General features: G+C 46.4%; 2 protein-coding genes across 2 annotated transcripts in view; both read left to right on the forward strand.

Annotated features, from left to right (window-relative positions):
- The window catches only part of LOC105821515 (proton-coupled amino acid transporter 1-like), a 30,671-nt gene extending 25,976 nt beyond the window's left edge, over nt 1–4,695 (forward strand). Inside the window, exon 10 of the mRNA XM_012658221.1 lies at nt 4,370–4,695. Within this exon, the coding sequence (XP_012513675.1) occupies nt 4,370–4,695 (326 nt within the window). The remainder of the gene's footprint in view (nt 1–4,369) is intronic.
- Nucleotides 4,696–12,340: 7,645 nt separating this feature from the next.
- Nucleotides 12,341–21,778, forward strand: part of LOC105821516 (proton-coupled amino acid transporter 2-like) — a 28,202-nt gene continuing 18,764 nt past the window's right edge. Inside the window, exons 1-5 of the mRNA XM_012658222.1 lie at nt 12,341–12,628; nt 15,668–15,758; nt 16,322–16,410; nt 16,961–17,056; nt 20,766–20,850. Of these exons, the coding sequence (XP_012513676.1) occupies nt 12,465–12,628; nt 15,668–15,758; nt 16,322–16,410; nt 16,961–17,056; nt 20,766–20,850 (525 nt within the window). The 5' untranslated portion in view covers nt 12,341–12,464. The remainder of the gene's footprint in view (nt 12,629–15,667; nt 15,759–16,321; nt 16,411–16,960; nt 17,057–20,765; nt 20,851–21,778) is intronic.

The raw sequence follows: 21,778 nt of genomic DNA on the forward strand, positions 1-21,778 counted from the left end.
CAATTAAACTGTACTAATAAAATTAGGCTGCCCTTAGGCCAAGTTTGCTAATCCCTGCTTTAGTCGAATCTCTTCTAGAGCAATTTAAAATAAGGAAAAACTTTTTATATTTACCTTTACTTTAACCATTTCCAAAAATACTCATTTATTTTTACAGATCCAAGTTTCTCTCTGGTATAATATTTCTCCTTCATGGAGAATTTAAGTTTCCTTAGCACATATCTTCTGGTAACGATTATCTTAGTTTTTGCTTGTCTAAAAAAAGCATTTGTTTCTCCTTCATTTTTGGAAACTATTTTCTCTGGGTTGGCAGTGTTTTTGTGTCAACACTGACAAGATATCACTTCATTGTCTTCTGGTTTGCATCATTTCTTATAAGGATATTGCAATGCTTATATTTGTTCTTCTGTATCTAAATGTCTTTTTCACCTGGCTGCCTTCAAAATTTTCTCTTTATTTTTGGTTTACAGCAGTTTAGATATGTTCTAGGGAGTGTGTGTGTGTGTGTGTGTGTGTGTGTGTGTGTGTGTGTGTGTGTTGGTGTTTATCCAGCTCTATTTTGATGTTTTTCTCTGAAATTTTTTTTTTAGGAAGATAGGATCTTGCTATGTTGCCCAGGCTGGCCTCAAACTCCTGGGCTCAAGTGATCCTCAAGTGAGCCTCCTGAATATCTGGGACTACAGGCTCACACCACTACACCTGTCTCTGAACTTTTTGATCTGTAGTTTTATGTATTTCATTATTTTTGAAAATTCTTGGCCATTATTTCTTCAAATATTTCTTTTGCCACATTCTCCCTTCTTCATCTGGAATTCCAATTACTCATACGTTAGGCTGTTTGACATTGTCTCACAGCTCTTGGATGTTCTAGTTTTTTCACTCTTGTCTCTTTGTATTTCAGTTTGAATAGTTTTTATTGACCAATCTTCAAGTTCATAGGTTCTTTCCTTGAATTTCTTGAGTTACTGATAATCCTATGAAAATAATTCTTCATCTCTGTTACTGTATTTTTATTAGTAGCATCTCCATTTGACTCTTTTTTATAATTTCCATCTCTCTGATGAATTCTCCATTTGCTCATACATGTTGTCCACATCAACTTCAGAAATGCCACAAAGTACTCAAAACTAGTTATGTCCTGGCCAGGTGTGGTGGCTCAAGCCTGTAATCCTAGCACTCTGGGAGGCTGAGGCAGGAGGATCGCTTGAGCCCAGGAGTTTGAGGTTGCTGTGAGCTAGGCTGACGCCACGGCACTCACTCTAGCCCGGGGAACAAAGCAAGACTCTGTCTCAAAAAAAAGGAAAAAAGAAAAATAGTTATGTCCTAAACTCCCTTTGCCTGCTGGTATGGTGAGAAGCAGTCCTGGAGCTGGGTCTATCTGTGAACATATCCTTTTGCAGAGGACAACCAGGACAACCACTCAGAGATTCTCTGCTAGAATCACAGAATCTCAGGATTCTCTAGCTTCTAAATTTATAATTGTGGAATCTTGGAAACTAGGGTTCCAAAAAATTTTTCATAAGATTTTAGAGTTGAATTTTGGAGCTTGATCACCTCCAGGGATGGGAGTTCCCCAGCTCACAAGGCAGCTGAGGCCAAAGGGGGAGCTGCCTTCCTTCAGGCAGAAGAATGTTGGTAATGTCCACTAGAAGGAGGCCATTCCACATTCAGAGCATCCCAGTCGCAACAAAAGCAGGGTCTCCCTTCCCCTGCCTGTCTCCCATGCCCGTATGCATTACAGTGAGATACCCACTAATCTGAAGAAGAAGAAGGAAGATCAGTACACATTTGTTTTCTTTAATGTGGTTCATAATGCTATTAGGTAGAAGGTCTTAGTCTTTTCTTATAAAAGGAAGAGACTTTTTTAAAAGAATATTCTCTAGCCTTCTTGAACATCCTTTTTCTTAAATTTGCTTTTCCAAATCTCTGTCTGTAGTGGGACCTGATAACGAGACAGAATATTAGGAATTCTTTTAACTTCGCTAAGCCTCAATGACCTCATCTGTAAAGTGGGATCAATGTCTAATCTGGTTCCCCCTTAGGCTTTACAATGTTGTAATGTGATATAAGAGTTAATGATACATCTTGAAGTGAGAAAGACAGATAGTAGGACAATGTTACAGTGCAATGTCATTTGTAAAAATGAATGTGTGCATGTGTGTCCAGGGATGGGGGATAATAGCTGATCTCCGGGTGATGGAATTATGTATATGTTTGTTTTCTATTTACTTACGTACGTGTTCTCATTTTTCTACATTGAATATAGTTTATAGAAAACTAAAGCATATAAAAACTCCAAAGTTCTATACAAATATAAGAAATGATTATCACTGGTCCATGCAAAGTCCCTAACTGAATTTATTTATTTATCTTCCCCTTTTATTTATACCAATGTTTCTCAACTGGGAGCAATACCTCACCCCCCTCCCACCACCCCCAGGGGGAACATTTGGCAATGTCTAGAGACACTTTTTGATTGTCACACAAGGGGGATGGTGTTACTGGCATCTAACAGGTAGCGGCGAGGATGCTGCTAAATATCCTGCAATGCACAGAACAGCCTGCCACTTAGAAGCAATTTCAACCAGGCAAGCTGATATTGAGCTAGAAAGTGAAAATTTGATGTTATAGTTTAATTAGTCAATATTATATTATAAAATATTGAATTTGTCTTCAATATTCTGCTGTTACAAATGATGCTGCAAAGAACATTATTGTATATACATTCTTAGGAAACGTGGGAAGGTGGACACCAGGAAGTGGAGTATTTGGGCTGATGGATATTTCCATCTTTAGTTTTATTTTTTTATTTTGTATTTTACTTTTTTTTTTAAGAGATAGGTTCTCGCTCTTGATCAGGCTGGTTTCGAACTCCTGAGCTCAAGCAATCCTCCCACCTCGGCCTCCCAGAGTGGTAGGGTTACAGCATGAGCCACCGCGCCTGGCCCATCTTTAGTTTTAATAGTAACTATAAACCTAGCAACGTGGATGAAGCCTAAAAAGAAAAACGAAATTGTTCCCTACTTTTTATCAAACTTTCCTCTGGGCATCTGAGGGGCGGGCTATAAACTGGGCTTCCTGCATGGCCCTCCTCAAGTTCAATTAATTTGGTAGAGCAGCAAATTTACTGTCATTTTTGGCTCAGAGGACATTTCGTTATCAAGACATCAAAACCCAAAAACACCAATTTGCCTTTCCATGTGATGGTTAAAGAGACATTCTCGTTCCTTCCCTCCTCCCCCAGGGTGCCGCACTCCCAGACACACCTCAGGGTTAGAAGGGAGATGAAGCTCAAGATCAGGGTGAATAACCTGCTTTCTGTACTACTTGGTAATTTTACAAAGTATCAAAGGTTGAAAGATTTGTACTTCAAGCTTGATCAAATCCCTGCCTCAGCACAGCGACACTGAAGTTACCCCGTGTCTACTAATAAGACGTGAGACCAACACTGCAAAGCAGCAAACAAAAGAAAAGGTGTTTTTATCAGGGTATCGGGAATTGCAATTCAGGAGACACCGATCTAGCAAGCAGCTAAATCGTGTTCCATCCGAGAAGGTTAGACAGGGGCTTGAAGTTTACATATCTGGAAGGTTTTAGCACAGTCCAGGACGGATGATGGCAAGCTGTCAGCTCAGGATGTCTTTCACTGATGATCGGTCTAGTTCGGTGTAACTACCTTTCCAGGAGGCTGGTGGTCAGGCCCAGTACAAACAGTTCCAACCAAATGCAGCTGGTTTAACCATTCGGCCCAATTCAACAAGTCAAATTCCATCTGAGTGTGTATGTGACTAAAATCCAACTCCTCATGCCTCTTGCTCCTTTTTCTTTTTGAGACAGAGTCTCACTGTGTTGCCCGAGGTAGAGTGCCGTGGCGTCATCCTAGCTCACAGCAACCTCAAACTCCTGGGCTCAAGCAATCCTTCTGTCTCAGCCTCCCGAGTAGCTGGGACTACAGGCATGTGCCATCATGCCCGGCTAACTTTTTCTATATATTTTTAGTTGTCTGATTAATTTCTTTCTATTTTTAGTAGAGACGGGGTCTCGCCCTTGCTCAGGCTGGTTTCGAACTCCTGAGCTCAAACAATCCGTCCACCTCGGCCTCCCAGAGTGCTAGGATTACAGGCGTGAGCCACCGCGCCCGGCCCCTCTTGCTCCTTTTTAGATTCTTCTGACATAACCATCTTTATTTTGGATTTTCTTTCATACCCTGCCAAAATATCCTGTCCTCATAGAGACTTATCAACAGGACACAGAGATATCCCTCAGTGGTCCTATGAAATGTTTTTCATGCTCTACCATGCTAGGATTCTAACTGTAGGTGTGTTCTCCTCCAGGGCAATTGGAAACCAGGTGTCTTCTTTCCCTGCAGGTATCTTGGCCATCCTCGTCCCCCGCCTGGACCTGGTCCTCTCCCTGGTGGGCTCCGTGAGCAGCAGCGCCCTGGCCCTCATCATCCCGCCCCTCCTGGAGATCTCCACCTACTACTCAGAGGGCATGAGCCCCCTCACCATCACCAAGGACGCCCTGATCAGCATCCTGGGCTTCGTGGGCTTCGTGCTGGGGACCTACCAGGCCCTTAACGAGCTGATCAAGTCAGGAGACTCTCTCCCCTTTCCCAATGCCACTGGCACCTTGGAACAGTCAACTATTTCCAACTCAGCACTTCCCTCTTCACTTCCTAAACTGACATTCTAGCCTTGTTTGAAAAAAGATTTTTTTCTTTAATTGCTAATATGCATATTTTTGCGAGGCCGCCATGGTGTTGGGTAGAGAGCACAGGAATGGGGTCAGAAGATCTGAGTTCTAATCTTGAGCTCTGTCATTTTCTCCCACCAGATCTGAGGGTCCACATCGCCTTGGAAGCCTCAGTTTCATAAATCAGGTTAAGTAGTCCAGCCTCACCCACTTCAGAACGTCGTTGTGGGAAACACGTGAGAGTATGTGGGTGAGCACCTTTTAAAAAGATAAAGTACTCTACGGATGTCAGCGATTTTTATTATTTTGCTATTTTCTCCTATAATGACTAGAAGCGACATGAAGGGGACCTCCTGTTCTCTAAGCCAAGCTGAACTACCTCTTGTTCCAACCTCTTGGGAGCTGAGAAAACACTGATCTGTGATCCAGGAGACCTGGTTACAACACACACGAACAGCCACCACTGATGGAGGCTCACCATGGGCCAGGAAATGTACAAAATGCATCCCGTATATTAGGTCACTAAATTATCCTCAGAACCTTCCAAGGTAGATAATATCTTTTCCATTTTACAAGGGAGGACACTTAGGCCCCAAGAAGTTAGGGAGCCAGTGCTAAGTCATACAGTTCCTAAGTGGCAGAGCCAGATTTAAACCCTGGCCTACTTGGTTTCGAAGCCCATGTTCCTAACCTCTAAATTTTGTCACTACCTTAGCTACCTGATTTTAGACAAGTGACTTCTCCCTGGGCCTCAGTTTCCCTCTGTGTAAAATGAGAAGGTCAGCTAGATGACCTCTGAGGATACTTTCTAAACTATCTTTGCTCTTTCCACTTCAGAGCCTTCTTAATAAGAGGCCAGCCTCAGCACTGATGGTGGTGACAATTGTGGTTTTTCCTCCAGCCGTCGATTTCCCTCTGAGCTGGTAATTTTCCTTGAGCTCATCAAGTAGGACAGGAATGCTGATGTATTTGAAATTACCGGGCACCTTAACCAGATGAAGATGCTGCGTGAGCACTAACATAGCACCTACACATAATAATGGGGCAATATCTTGATTCAACGGGAACAGCACTGAGCTGAGGTTCATATACAGAACTAGATTTTAGTTCTAGGACTACCCCTAGCTAGTTGGAGAGAGTGGACATCCACTGAGTTTGCCTTCCAAGTTTCCTTCCCCTTCTTCTGGGAACAGTGCCCTGATTTTGCCCTGGGCAACCACCATTTATCTACTCTGTGTGATTTCAGAGGAGCAGACGCTACCCTGACTCCAGGAGCAGGCACACGCCCCAGGCTTGAATCAGTACATTCAATCCCCTGCCCAGTACTTGGCACGAGCACGTGATCCAAAGGTTCATGAGCCCTTGGAGTTTGATCAATAACATCAGAAGGGGGTAATCTTTATGCTTCGGTTGGCAAACCCAGATGAACTGACCTGGAGCGGAAGGAAACATATTCCCAGGCTGCACAGCAGAAGCATATCGCAAGCAGGAGAGAATGAAGCCGAGAGATGGAGGAGAGGCCTGTTGGTATCACTGGAGCTCCTGCTTCCCCTGGTGCCTGATGCAAGTTCCACCTTTCTAGTACTTTCTAGTCACACCGTCTGGTTTTCATTTGCTTAAGCTACATTAGAATGGGTTTTTGACATCTGCAACTGAAAACACCCTGACTAAATCTCTTGGTGACCTCGAGCAAGTTCCTTCACTTCTTTTCGGATTATTTGCCTCATCTGAAACGAGAGCATTGAAACTCTAAAATCCTTAATAGCACCAGAATTCTATAATTCTGTAGTAGAGCTACCACACCCGGCTGGAAATGCTCAATAAATGGTAGCTCTCAATACGGTAGGATGATGACGATGATAATTGTCATTACCATTATTAGCTTCTGCTAAGAACAAACAGATACATGAAACCCGGTGGGCAGTATGAGCAGAGTTAACATCCACTCTCACAGCAAGTGAGAAAGGCCCCATTGCGTCCTCATTCCCGCTCACCGGGAGAAGCCACGTGCTGAAACCACTGACCTCTGGCCCTCCCCAGTCCGCCCTCCGCCAGCAAGTTCAGAAACCTAGAAATGTGTCAGCGCCCATACCGACACACATGATACGGAATTAGGCCACTTAGGGGTTCTGAGGAACAGCTTTTCATTGTTCAAATGCCGTGCTAGGTCAGATGTACCTTTGGAGACTGGACCTAATATGGTATTTGCATGAAAACTCCTCAAGATATCATTGACTCGGGCTTTCTGTCTCTCTGTCTGTCACTCTGAGTCTCTGTCCCTCTCTGTCTCTGTCTCGCACACACGTGCACATGCACACAATCACGCACATGAGCATACACACGTGCGCACATGCATACATGTGCACACGTGTGTGCACATGGACACACAGACATGTGCGTGCACACAAACACGTGGGTGCACGTGCGCGCACACACACACACACACACACACACACATACACATACGCGCACACACGCAGACACACACAATTCTATCATCCCAGTGCCTCAGCAGCCCAAGGCCCAGCGTCTCTCACTTGGTCAGCCCCTGCCTCCTTTCTGGCCCTTCTGGCACCCATTGTTCACACAGATCTTTCCAAACCCCTTCATTGACTTCCCAGCACACGTCAAATAATGCCCCAGCTCTTTACCAGGGCCTGTGTAACCCCAGCCTGACTCTGCCCTCCTCCGGGCTCTGTCCCCTGCACGCCCAGGACTCGGGCAGCCCTGGCCTCCTCTCAGCTCCCGGGACCCTCCACTGCTCCCTGCCCGGGGCTTCTCCCCAGGCCTGCTCTGCCTGGAACGCACTGCCCACTCCTCACCCCTACCTCATCCCCCGATTTTCCCACCACTGCCCCTTCTCTTCCCCTCGATTCTTGGCTCAGATGCCACCTCCTCAAAGTCCTTCCCTGACAAATGTACCTAGATGGCCTCTTCCCTCCCACCTCCATCACCTTCCATGGCGGCACCATGTCCGTTTCCTTCCAAGCATTGTGAAAGTTGGTCATACGAATTGGGTCGTTCTTGTCATACCCAAATAAATCAGAGTGCAGGAACCGGGGGGAAAGCACTCAGGACACATAACATAGCTCCAAGAATGTGATTCTCTGCAAGCCTGGCTGCTGACACTGCCTGCTGTAACCTGGAAGCAGTTTTATCTACTGGCTACCGAAACAGCCTGCTGGGACTCCAAGACTAATTTTACCCACCATCATCGCCCACCCATCAGCGCGTGCCGGCTCCCCAGACCTTTACTATTGCCCACGAGCTTTCTTCCAGAACAATATGTAGCATTTCACCCTTTTGTAAAACCTCCAACTGGCCAGGTGCAGTGGCTCACTCCTGTAGTTCCAGCACTTTGGGAGGTTGAGGTGGGAATATCGCTGGAGGCCAGGAGTTTGAGACCAGCCTGGCAACATTTTTCTCTACAAAAAATTAAAAAAAAAAAAAAATTAGCCAGGCACGGGGTGGTGGCACGCGCCTGTGGTCCCAGCTACTCAGGAGGCTGAGGCAGGAGGATCACTTGAGCCCAGGAATTCCACCCCAGCCTGGGTGAGAGTAATACCCTGTCTCTAAAAAAAGTTAAAAATGAAAAAACCCTCCAGCCTTCTCTTTGTTCTTCAGACTTACCAAATCCACCCAGTCCGTGTGTATGCAAAACTCTTACTTTTCTTTCTCAAATAAAACATTTTAAATTTAGAGATTCTGTATTTTATTTGACTTTAACAGCATTTACTGCAATTTGCAGTTATGTTTCTCATTTATTGTCCACTTTCCCCACTAGACTGTGTCCTCCACTAGACTTACAGAATGTTTGTATCCCCCCAAAATCCATACACTGAAATCCTAACCCCCAGTGTGGCTGTATTTGGAGATGGGGCTTCTAAGGAAGTAATTAAGGTTAAATGAGGTCATAAGGATGAGGCCCTGATCCAACAGGATTAGTGTCCTTATAAGAAGAGAAACCAGAGAGTTCCTGACCACGACTCCGTGCACACGCACTGGGGGAAGACCATGTAAGGACATAGAAGGCTGTATTTGCAAGCCAGCTATAGCCAGAAACCAACTCTGCTAGATCTTAATCTGGGACGTCCATCCTCTAGAACTCTGAGCAAATAAATATCAGTTATTGGGGCCACTCAGCCTGTGGCATTTTGTTATGCAGATCTGGCAGACTAAGCCACATGGACTTCTTTTGTTTGTTCACCAACTTCTTCCCGCTTCCTGCCATAGCACTCACCACATGGCGGGGACTTGGTACATATCTGTTGAATGAGTGAGAGAATCTTCCCATTTGTACTGCATTGCCAGAAACCTAGGAAGCAGTGAAAGCTGTTCACTCATCATGTTCTTTCTCTCTCTGGGCCTCAGTTCCCTGATCGGTGAGGTAGTACAACTCAACAAGATGGCTTCCGAGTCCCCTCTAGTGACAAAATGACATCACAAAGATGGCTTCCCTCTCCAAGGCACTGACCGTGACCCAGGCACTGCACTTGCTCATTTCTTATTTAATCCTCACTCCTGCCTACGGACACCCTCATCAGTATTTACAGCTGAGGATCAACAAGGCAGAGAACCACGTCACCAGAAAGGGAGGAGTGTGGTTAGCGTTACAAACATTGTCCTCTATCCTGAGATTATGCCCTTCCAGCTTCTAGGGTTTGAAATGGTCTCTCTTTTAAGAAATGATGTTGATATTTTAAAGGTCCTTATAGAAAGAAAGAAAAATTTGGCCATCTATGTCAGTCTCTAAAATTTATTTGGAAATTTCATCAGTGCATGAAGTCCCAGTCTTGAATGACCTAAACTATGCACGTGGAAGGCTTTTAAATTATTTCAGAATTTCTACTACGCACTAGTCAGGTGGAGGAACACGGAACAATCAGCTTCAGAGGTGCATTCCAAGAGGCCTGAATTGAGATCAGAGCTCTGCCTCTAGTACTGACTGAATCACCTTAGGCATGGGAAGCAAACCCCTTTGAGCCTCAGTTTCCTCATCTATAAAATGGGAGTAGTGATAGTGCCTACCTCATGGAACACACTTAGTCTAGAGGTTGGCACATAGCAAAGACCTGATACATGTGAGTTGTTACTATCAGTATTACTTAGGTGCGCGGGGTGGTCACAGGGGAGGTACCTGGGGGGACAAGGATGGGGTGGTGAATTCCCATCTAGTAGGGATTTCGTTTTTTCTCTGGAGTCCCCAGCTTCTAGCCCAAAGGATTACTAACGTTCATTTCCACCAGACTGTATGACCTCGGGCAAATCATTTCCCAGCCTTCTGCCTTGGTTCTCTAATCTATTAAAAAGGAAGCGATTACTCCCACTCCATAGAACAGTGGAACTCAAACTTTGGCCAGTATCAGAATCACCTGAGGAACTTGGGGAAAATAGGTCCAAAGGTCCAGATTCTATGCTACTTCAACAAGCCTCAGTCTCCGTGTTTACTATCTCTCCAGATGATTTGACAAACATCATGGTTCAAAACTGCCATAAAAGAATGAAAGGAACAAGGCTCTCTGTTTTCTCTAACAGATCGTAAGAGATTATTACCATTATTTAAATCCCATTTATTTCACCCTTTATGGAGATGTCAAGGCCCTCCTCATACAGGTTGCACGTGTCCCCTCCACCAAGGGAAGCTGGGCCATAAGACGCACCCTCCCCCAAGCCCCTGGGGTCTTCACACCTTTGGAAGTCAGCTACGATCTGGTACCCATGTCACAAAGGGGAAAATGAGGCTTGGAGAGAGGCAATACCTTTCCCCAGGGCACAACAGCTTCGGGTAGAGCCTTGGTGGAACCCAGGGCTCCAGATGCCTGGGCCACCAGTGTTCAAAGGGCTTATTTTGGAGGACTCCAAGGGGAGAGGCCCTCTTGCCTGCTGACTGGTGGTGCAACAAGTTGGGGGTCTACAGCCCCACCCCACCCCATCCTGTAAATGTCATTTTCGCTGACGATGCCTGGAAAGGGCCCCTGGCCAAACACTGATAATCCAGCAGCCCCTTTTGGAAAGGTTTGAAGATTAACCCAGGGTTCTTCTTGCCACCTGGAGAGGAAGGCAAAAAACGAGCTCATATCCAAATATCTCAAGCTCCGGGCAATCTTATTTACTGATCTCGTTGCCTGATCAGGAACAGAGAGCCCTGTGGGTGACATGAGATCTGAGATTAGAAATGAGGATTGTAGAATCTCCATGCTGCGAATGAGCAGGTCACAGGATGCAGCCTGCTACTCCACAGACCAGAAAGACTGCCACGTACTGCTGCCTCACAAGGCAAGAGAGGACATTTCTCAAATCATCGCAAGTGTTTCAGTGGATTCAGAGCAAGGAACTTGAAGGGCGGGGCCAGCTTTCAAACCAAGGGGGCCGTGTAGTGGTCAAAGCAGCAGGCTGCACACCCGGGAAGACCTGGCCGGGGCAGTTTGGGATCTGCTGAGTTCTAGCTGTGACCTTCAGCAGGTTATTCTTCACCTCTCTGAGCCTCGATTTCCACGTCTGTAAAAATAAAATAACGAAGCTACCCAGAGAGGTACCCAGGCTTTGTGGAGCCTGAAGCTCATACCACTGGTGGGGAGAGTAATAGAGAGGGGTGGGGAGGGCCTCTGTAAGGAAGAAAAATACTAAATTACACATTCAAAATTGCATACAGGACCTTGGAAAGAGTCCCATGTAAAGAGGGGCCTGACCAATCCATCGCGGATGCTACCAGTTAACAGCGGGATTATTTAAGCAAAACTCTCAACTCCTAGTAAACCCACAGGAAATGTTAGTTTGGGGACACGAGATGATGGTGGGGAGAGTGGTTTGGCTTGCGTAAAACGCTATAATTTTGAGGGAGTTCATCTGCACTGAAGCAGACATAATGACAGAGAATGGGACACTAGAGAAACGCCCAGGACGTCTTTAGCTGCAGAGTGCAAGCCTGGATGTCATATGTGACCTTAGACAAATCTCACTCTCCTGGTGCCAGCGTCCTGCCCAGGACAACGCGGCCGGGAGTCGCACAGCCTCTGCCTGTTCCTCGGTTCCAAAAGAACACCCCCTATTCATTCCACAGAGCCTCGCAAAAGCCAAGAAGCACTTAGAGATAAGTAAGTGATTGTTCCCATTTTTCCAACTTAAGAAAGGGGAGCTCCCAGAAGGGACACCTCACAGCAGTTTGCGGAGCCAGCCAGCTGTGGAAACCCCCACCCTAACACGGAGAGACGGAGCGGGTGCGTAGCTATTTTCTTGGAGGCAGAAATAGAGTATTAGTTCAAAACCCTCACAAGGGGGGCTCTGGGCCCGACGCTGTCACTTTCTAGCTATGTGACCCCAGGCAGATTCCTTTACTTCAAGAAGCCTCAGTTTCCTCATTATTTAATTTATAGGATTAAATGAGAAAATATAGATAAATCACTTAGAGGAGTGCTTGTCCCTTCGTAAAGTGCTTAATAAATATTTGTTATTAAAATTATCAGCACTGTAGTTGCTGTTGTTATTACTGCTATTAAGGAATACAGTAAGGGTGGGTGACTGGGTGCCTCCTTTCCCAAATCCCTCCCTTCCCCTCCCTGCTCCTCCCAGGAATCCTCTTCCACTGGCTTCTTCAGGCAGGAGGAGGCGCCCTCCAGGGAGGTGGGCGGGGCCTCGGGCCAGCTTGGCCAGAGCCAGTTAAGGGACGAGCCACTGAGCTGGGGTGCACACCTGCACTAGGTACCTTCCTGCTTGCCTCCTTCCAAAGCAGACCTCCTTGTTACCCTGAGCTCCCCCTTTCTAAAGCAGTCATGTCCGTGACAAAGAGTGCTGGGGCTCCCCAGGGAGCCGTTACCCTCAAATTGGACAGTATGTCGACTCCCGAAAGTGCCAGAAAGCTGCAGAACAAGGACTCTAGATTCTTGGACGGGAGCCCTTCAGAGTCGCCGGGCTTGGAGAAGACCAAGGGCATAACGTGAGTGTTGTTTTCTGCCGTCCCCATTTCTGCCCTCCAGCCTGCAGCTTGCATTGGCAAAAAATCTGGAGGTGGGTGTGTCTGACCCTCAACCCATTGTGCAGATGCAGAAACTAAGGTTGCAAAAGGTGCAGTCAGAGGCTGAGTCAAGATGAGAGCTTAAAGGTGCAGGAGTAGAGACTGTCAGAAAAGCCCTTTGGGTCATAGTGATCCAGTCCCCAACATGTGCAGAAGGGAAACTAAGGCCTCATTACACCAGGCCACACACATAGGGGCTAGAATCAAGCGCTGGTCCTAAAGTCAATTTTTTGTTCCTGGCTAGTCCTGTTAATGTTGGGGAAAGAGGCAGAATCCTTAACTTCTTGGAGGAGAAGGTGAGTCCTGAGCTTAAAACCACAGCGGCCTCACCGACAACCAAGCATTGCCTCTTCCCCGCCTCTCTCCTGCAGTAAGCCCGGCCTTTATTTCAATTGAGAATTGCAGTGATGACACCAAAAAGCACAGCACGTGGAAGGTTCTAGTGTTCTCCATGTTCCAGGGGGCGGAGAGGGTGGTCTTTCTCAAGGCTTTCAAAACATGGCAAAGAGGGAACCAAGCTACAGGGCTCCAGCTCCCCTTCCCCAAACCTGACCCCACCACTCAGCCAGACTAGTTAGTTCATTTAGGAAGAAAGTCCGGGAGCATGGCAGTGAAGAGGTTCTGCCACTTTAAGAAGACAGGTTGTGCACATAGGCGTAGCAGAAAGAGCACTGGACAGAGAACCAGAAGGCCCGAGTTCGAGTTGTGACTCTGCTCCTTCTCTTCTCTGAGACGCAGTTTGCTGACACACAAAATATGGCTCAGTAGGTGGCTGCATGAATTTAAAGAGGATGCTCGTGGAAACGAGATCTGAAGGTGTGTGTTCAGGGGTGTGTGGCCGGAGGGGCTGTCAGGGGCAAGCAAAGCTCCTCTCCTGAGCCATCCTGCAGGACACCTGAGGGACAGACACAGCAAGTGGCACTGCGGCCTCGTACAGTTGCCCCAGGTCTAGTCCCGGGGGTTGCTAAGTATTAGTGATCCTGAGGGTGAGAGGGTGAGCTGTCTAGGCCTTGGGGCCATCCACTGCTGAGCAGAGGCATTTCTCAATCAGACACCTTGAGGAAACCCACTAACTCTTGTGTTCTGAACCGACACAAGGTTTGGCGGCAACTGCAGCTACTTAAGAATTGAAGGAATAAAGCGAGTGGCTGCTGGAGGGGACCCGTGGCTTGGAGAGAAGCCACGTAACAGGCTGGGTAAGCATGGCACCTACAGGGTCGGCTCACCTGGGTTCAAATTCCCACTTAGCTGCTTTCCAACTTGGGCAAGTGACCGAACTTCTCTGTGCCCGGTTTCTCCTCTGTGACATGAGAGTTTACTCCTCCCAGGTGATCTGAGCATAAAGCCCCCAGACAAGGTGCTCGTAAGCCCCGGCTGCTGTGGATATGATGCCCATCCAAGGTCACGAAGGAGTTAGGGCTGGAGCCCACATCGCCTGACTCCCAATCCAGCACTTTGCATGACTCACCACACGGTGTTTTTAAGTTGGCTGAGCGGCCCAAAGTTAAAATTCCAATTTCCTAAGTCCTTTAGTTAGAAATTTCCAAAGTGACCCATTGACCCTTTCCTAGTTGCAAAACAAGCCCATCACTGGCGGAGTAGGGTGTAGTGCTCTGTCAGCAGTGTTGACACCCACAGGGAGAAAGGCATGCGAGACTCTCCGCCCCCTTTCTCCCGCGATTGTTCTCTTTAACCCTTGGCAAATCTGTGGACAGAACCTCAGGAAGCGAGAGGATTGAGGGCTTTCTCATAAAGATAGGGGTGTTTGGGGTAGTGCTTTCAAAATACCATTACTCCTAACATTCACAGAGGCTCAGCAAAGGTGAGCGTGTTGCCCAAGACGACATAGCCAGCTTAAGTAGTAACCTGGAGTTTTAGTCCCTGGTTTGTCCAACCCCAGAGACCAGGCTCCTTCCAGGATACCTCTGCTACTTTTCAGAATAAGGCTCCTAGCCGAAAGGTTCTCATGGAGAATGTCCAAGGTTTCTAAAGTTGTACGTGCAAACCCAGTGCTCACCTTGATTTAACCTGGTCCAGGTACAGAGAGGTGTAGAAATAGGTGTGTTTTGTAATCCACCAACAGAGAATGTCCCTCCCTGGAAATTTTTCCCCTGATGATTTAGACCTTGTCCTCTGGACCAACCTTCACATCTGTCTTAAAGAAAGGGTCTGAGTTTTTGTTTTTGTCTGGGGGAAGGGAGGCATGCCATTCCCTGGCCTTGATGCCCTTGGCTGAGAAGAACAAAACCCAAAAAACTTCTGGAGCCCAATCCCCAAATGACTCTGTCCCACCAGACCCCATCTAGGGACTCAAGTCATCTCACCTATTTATTCAGAAATTGTGATGATTTCTTGTTTCTGCCTGCCCTTTTCCCTTTTCTCTGAGTTTGATCCTATCTTACTACTAGTTTTATGACCTTAAGCTAGTCGTTACCCCCTCTCTGAGCCTCAGTTTCCCCAGTTATAAAACAGCTTTGTTCCTTTCCTCATTCTATCTGGGTTTATCTCCAGGAGACAGCTCAGCAGAAGGAGGGGTGAAGAACAGGGATACATGCAGCCCTGGGTTCAAATCTTGGTGCCCCAATATATCCTGGACAAGGCATTAAAAACATCTCTGTACCTCAGTTTCTTCACCTGCAAGATAATAATAGTGTCTACTTCATAGCCTTGACAAAAGGATTAAATGAGATAATACATGTAAAGTACTTAGCACAGTGCCTCGTATAGTGAGCGTTATAATGGCATATACTGAGTGTTAGCTGCTAAAACCGGGATAATTCTGGGCAAACCTGGGTGATCGGTTACCCTGTAGAGGACCCAGATGTGCCACGCAAGGGCCCAGGAACTGAGAGATGGCCAGGAGCCCCCTAGCCAGCTTGCCAGCATACTGCGAGGGAGACTGTTGGGTCTCCTCCCCTCCACACCGCCTCCCCAGCCTCACATCTCCTTGCTCTCCTTTAGATTGTTCCAGACCTTGGTTCACCTGTTGAAAGGCAACATGGGCACAGGGATCCTGGGACTGCCCCTGGCCGTGAAGAACGCTGGCATCCTGGTAAGAGGGGCTGCCGCCGGTGGGGCCACTCTAACAGGTGGTGGAAGGGAGGTGGGAGGAGAGGCTTTAATGGTTTTTAGTAGCCTGCAACGAGCAGTCTTTCCAGGAGGCAGCTTGGTCCAGACTTGGAGTCTAGACATCGAGCCTAGGCTAGAGCTCTGGCTCTGCCACAGACTTTAGTGGCCTTGGCAAGTGATCGATCCACTCTCTGGGCCTCAGTTTCCTCCCTTGTAGAGGAAACTATGACCAGTTTTCCAATTATGCTCTGTAGAGCCCTACGTCGCCTTGGGGAAGCCTCAGAGGCCACCTAGGACACGTGTGGTCAGGATTCTGGGTCCCCTACTCGCACCACTATACCCCCTTATAATTGTTTTCTGTGCTTTATTGGACTAATACTTGAGGTCATATATGACAAATAGCTGCTGCTATTATAAAGGAGCTTGAAAACCAGTTTTCTAGAAAGTTATTTGAGTCCATAATGAAATCTGCACTACCAAATTCCTCCTCACAATGCTCTTCATAAATCCCTTCTCCTCTCTCCTCCCTTGCCCTGCCTGCTCCAGGTGGGCCCACTCAGCCTGCTGGTGATGGGCTCCGTCTGCTGCCACTGCATGCTCATCCTGGTCAAGTGCGCCCGGCGCTTATGCCAGAGGTAAGGAAAATGGCATCCTTATGTCAATTCCTTTGGTACATGGTTCTCAGGGACATCTCAAAACATCCTATACGTAACAAGAGTTTACTTCTTAATTTTCTCCAATAAGGCCAAGAAAGAAGAGCATGTAGGGATAGGGAGCTCAGGTGAGACTCTGCCATGTGGCTCCTTAGGTGATCTCAATCAGGCCATAGTACTTATGTGGTTGGCTCATCTGTAAATTGGGCATAAACAATCCATGCCTAACCCTGCCGCAGAGACTCGTCGTGGGGATCCAATGGGATCGTGGCTGTGAAAACTACTATACCCACGCAAGGTGTATGTGATCACTCCTGCTATGTAGTAACCACCTCACTCAACAGGTAAGGAAAACAAGCCACCAGTGAATTGCTGCCAGGTGTCAAAGCCTGAATGAGTACTTACATCTCTGCCCCAGTGCTCTTTCCACTCTCTGGCTGTGTCCTGCCGTGCTCAGCTTCACTTGACTTTTGAACATGTGATCTTAGGTTAAACTCTCTCTTGGCAACAGTCTACACACTCTCTCCTGCAGGCTTAACAAGCCCTTTTTGGACTATGGGGATACGGTGATGCATGGACTAGAAGCCAGCCCCAGCACCTGGCTCCAGAACCACGCCCACTGGGGAAGGTAACTTGACCTTGCTTTGCCTGCAGTGGGGTAGGGTCCAGGAGGAGAAGATGCTGCTGTCAGCAATACCTTCTTCCCTGGCAAGGTGGTTCATGTGGCTCAGAACATCAGACATTCCACATGGAAGGGGTTCGTTGGCAACATCCCTGATCCAGCCCCACTCCTACTATACCTCCAGTGACAGGGTGCTCATCCCTTTGCTTTAATATTTAATATTACCCACTCTTTTATTTAACCACATTTATCCAGCTGCTGCTATGTGTCAGACCCTGGAAATACCATGGGGAAAAAGACAAATAGCAAGAACCTATAGTCCAGTGGGAAAGACAGATGTTAAATAGCTTAGGACACAGCTATTTCATAACCACTGGGATAGGTATGATGAAGGAGAGAAGCTTGCCACGGAGCAGGTAAGAAATGTGTCTGCTGGGAGGAGAAGGGGACTTCGAGATGGAACAGATGAGATGAGTCCTGAAGGAAGGAGTCCTGAAGAATGAGGAACTACCTGGGGGCATCAGACAGGGGCCTGGAGGGCCTGCCAGGAAGGAGGAAGAGCAGGTGTGGATGCCCCAAAGCAGGAAGGTATATGTGGCAGTTTCAAGGTACAGAAAGACCAGGTAGCTTGAGGGCAGAGAGTGAGGGAGGGGAAATGAAGGAGCCAGGTGCCCTGTCGAGTTGTACATTTTAGACCCTCTTAAAGGTTTTGTTCTTTCCTTAAAGGAAGCCATCGGAGGGTTTTAATCAGGGAGGTCATCATGTTTGCATTATTTTAAGATCTGTCCGTCTTCTACAAGGAGAATAGATTTTATGGGAGCAGTAGTAGACAGAGCAGATCCATGAGGAGTCTGTTGACAACATCCAGACAGGTGACAATGGTGGCTGTGACCAAGCTGGTGGCAGTGGAGATGAAGAAAAGTTGACTTGGTTACGAATGGGATCCTGGGATCGAGAAAAGGAAAAGAGTCAAGGTTGACTCAGATTTCTAATGACTTCTGTTTTGGACGAGTTGGGTGCCCGAGAGACATTCAAGTGTAGATGTCAAGTGGCTGTGTGTAGGTTTGGACCTAACTTCACACAGGAGAGCCAGAGTTGAAGCCATCAGCCACGAAGCCATGGGCAGAAGAGGTCTCTTAGGGAGAGGGTATGGAGTGAGAAGAAAAGAGAAGAAACGACCAAGACTTTCAGGACCGTTTGTTGAGCTGAGTGATGTCTTCCTCCCTAAAAATCCCACCTTTTATCTCACAGAGATGACACAGAACGAGATAATACCCTTTTTCCTCCGGTACTGGGACTAAATCTACTCCTTTGTCTTAATTTTCAGATCTGTCCCCACCCTGTCTGACTCCTGTTTTTGAGCACCATCTACATTGTCAAAGTCTCTCTTGAACTGTGATATCCCAAACCACTGCGGTACTTGCCGTGTGCCCCTGACCACGGGAGGTAGTCTACATGGCATCGTGGGTCTGGCACCAACCTTAGCCCAAAGCCCATACTCAATAAAGTCAGCCTGGGAGCAGACTCAGAAGGCTATGGGACAATGACCAGAATTTTCTCAGTTTTGTGACCCAAGAGGAGACTTGCCTGCCATAGCCCCTCAAATCCTTCTACTCATAGTTGAGCAGATAAAGAAGCTTCTCTGACTCCATTTAGGGGCCTTGTTCCACTAATTATCACCTGTCCTATAATTGGAACTCCTTGACTCTGGGCTCTTTCTCTCAGCCTTTAATGTGTTCACCTATCTATATGTTAAAAGTAATAAGTAAATAAAGCTTCCTGGACTTTACACCATTGTAGCCACCATCCTATCTTATATTCAGTGTATATTATTTGCCCAATATCTACTGAATACCTGCAATGTAACAGAGGTGCTTTAGGCAACAGGTCTACAATGATGAACAAGATGGGCACCATCAAAATTGGAGCCCACACTCTAGCTTCATGAAGGAACAGACCACTCTCTGTCCTTATGTCCCTTCACCTCTTTCACGGGTCACCTGGCTTTACTGTCCTTATAATTCTACTGAAGTTCTTTCTACCAATGTCCTACGAGAGCTCCTTGTTGCACCTTCCTTACTCTAGAGAAACTCTCAGCAGCGGTGGGTACAATTGACCATTTTCTTCTTCAAACATTCTCTCCCCACTTGGCTTCTGTTAAACCTCTTTCCCCTAGTTTCCCTCCTGCCTTTCTGGCCATTCCTTTGCATTGGTTGTAGGCTTCTTTGTTTCTATTAAATATTGGTGTTTAGAGCATTGCTTTCTCCTCTTCTCACTCTGCACACTCTCCAGCACCCATCTGCCTTCTCAAGCTTTATCCATTACCTACAGCTCGACAGTCCCAGACCCTAATGTACAGTTGTCTCCTGGATGTCTCCTGCAGGAACCTTAAGCTCAACAATTCAGATACTGAATGTGTCATTTCTTCCCCTTCTCCTGAAACTGTTCCTCCTTCTGAGATTTGTTCATTTTGTTGGCCAAGCCTAAAGCCTATAAATCACCTTAGATCGTTTCCTTTTCCTTTCCCCCCTAGATGTGATCACCAAGTTCTATAAGTTCTAGGTCCCTGGTATCTCTTAAAATGTTTTAATGCTTAGCTCTCTGGGAGGCCGAGGCAGGCGGATCGTTCTGAGCTCAGGAGTTCGAAACCAGCCTGAGCAAGAGCGAGACCCCGTCTCTACCAAAAAAAATAGGAAGAAATTAATTGGACAGCTAAAAATATATATAGGAAAAATTAGCCGGGCATGGTGGTGCGTGCCTGTAGTCCCAGCTACTCGGGAGGCTGAGGCAGTAGGATCGCTTGAGCCCAGGAGTTTGAGGTTGCTCTGAGCTAGGATGACGCCAGGGCACTCACCCCAGGCAAGAGAGTGAGACTCTGTCTCAAAAAAAAAAAAAAAATGTTTTAATGCTCTCATCCTAAGGACCGTGTCTTTGTCCCGGCTGCTGCCATCTTTTGCCTGCATTATTGAAAGAATCTCCTACCCATTCTCCTGCCCTCAGTCTTGCCCCTGCCATGAACTCTCCACAGACTCTGCCTGCTCCCTCTGCTGAGATGCTCATTTCTTACTTCTTCCCCTCCTCCTCCTCCTCCTCCTTCTTCTTCCTCTTTTTCTTCTCAGTCTCTCTTTCTTCCTTTTCCCAAGGGACTCTCACTCAGGTATTAGTTTTTCTAGGAAGTCTCTCTGTCTGCCCATAATTTGGATAAAATGCCCTTTACCAAGGCCCTAATGCCATAGTATAATAATTTTTGTCCATCTCACCCGCTAATCTACAAACCACTAGAGGAAGGGACCATGTGTCATTTGTCTGTGTATCCTCAGTCCCTAACAGAGTAGGTGGCACATGGTAGAAAATAAATATTTAACATTAATGACAGCTAATAAGAACATTGCGTCCTACATTAATAAATATCAATTATGAGGAATTCTGCAGAGGCAGGTATGGGGGAAGGATCCTGACCACGAAGAATTTTACCACTTGCGGAGCCGAGTATGTGAGGGAAGTTGAAAACCATTGATTAAAAAGAACTATTGTTACCTTACTTCTTTGCCCCATCGTTGACTGTGGTGGAAGGACTGAGGGGGCTGGTCCAGGGCCACCAACCGCTGAGGACAGAGGGCAGAATGGCAAGAAATGGAACCCACAAGTTGGCTTCTTTTATAACAAGTTTTCTTTCTCTCTCTCTCTCTCTCTCCGCTCCCCTCCCTTCTTCTAGGAGTATCGTGAGCTTCTTCCTTATTGTCACCCAGCTGGGCTTCTGCTGTGTGTATATTGTGTTTCTGGCCGACAATTTAAAACAGGTAGAGTCTTCTAGAGAATATGGGAGGGAAAAAGACGTGGACAAGAAGGCCCCTCTGCTAGTTGTTTGTTTAACAAGTTGCTTCTTCTCTCTGAGTTCTCAGTTAACCAACAAAAGAAGTTAAACTAGATGTTATCAAAGTGGCCTTTCCCTGCTCACATATTTGCAGATTTCTGTGTGGTTACTTTTGCCACAATACCCTTTGTCCCATATCTTGGACTAACCTCAAGGTTAGTCTCTAAAATCCTAAACTGGAAATATCCTTAGATTTTGTCAATCCTCCTGCCTTGGGATTTAATCATACTTAATGTTTTAAAATTGATGTGAGTGTTTTGTGATGACTCCTTACCTTCTTTGGGTCGTCTGTTTCTACCTATAGCTACTTATCTGTGGCTTAACAGTCATAGTCCCCAGGAAGTCTTCCTGATCTAAACTTGACATTATTTTGCAACAATTTGAGCAAAATAATATGGTTAATAATGAGGCCTTCCTTAAGCAATAAGCTTTAAAAAGAAAACTATTTTTAGGGCTCTTTTTCTGCTAATAACAGTAATACCAGAAAGTCAGAAATGTAAAAAAGTCAGAAAGAAGAAAAACATAGTAAGAATTCAGAGTTAGCTTCTATCATGTCAGGTACAGTGCTGAGCATTTTACATGGTTTCCCTCACTTAATTCTCTTCGTGACCTTATCAAAGAAGGTACTGTGATTATTCCTATTTTGCAGATGAGAAAACCGAGGTTATAAACTCTGTAATGTATATATGGTCACAGAACCGAGGTTAAAAACCCAGGCCTGTGTCATTCCAGAGCTCAAGTTCTTAAATACTATCCTGTATTTCTTCTCCAAACAAAACAAAATAAAATAAAATTACTCTCAATCCAACTATTCATGGTTATAATGTAATGTAACATTAACTAGTTAGCATTTT

The sequence above is a fragment of the Propithecus coquereli genome, unplaced genomic scaffold, assembly GCF_000956105.1.
Source record: "Propithecus coquereli isolate 6110/MARCELLA unplaced genomic scaffold, Pcoq_1.0 Scaffold58, whole genome shotgun sequence".
Lineage (NCBI taxonomy): Eukaryota > Metazoa > Chordata > Mammalia > Primates > Indriidae > Propithecus > Propithecus coquereli.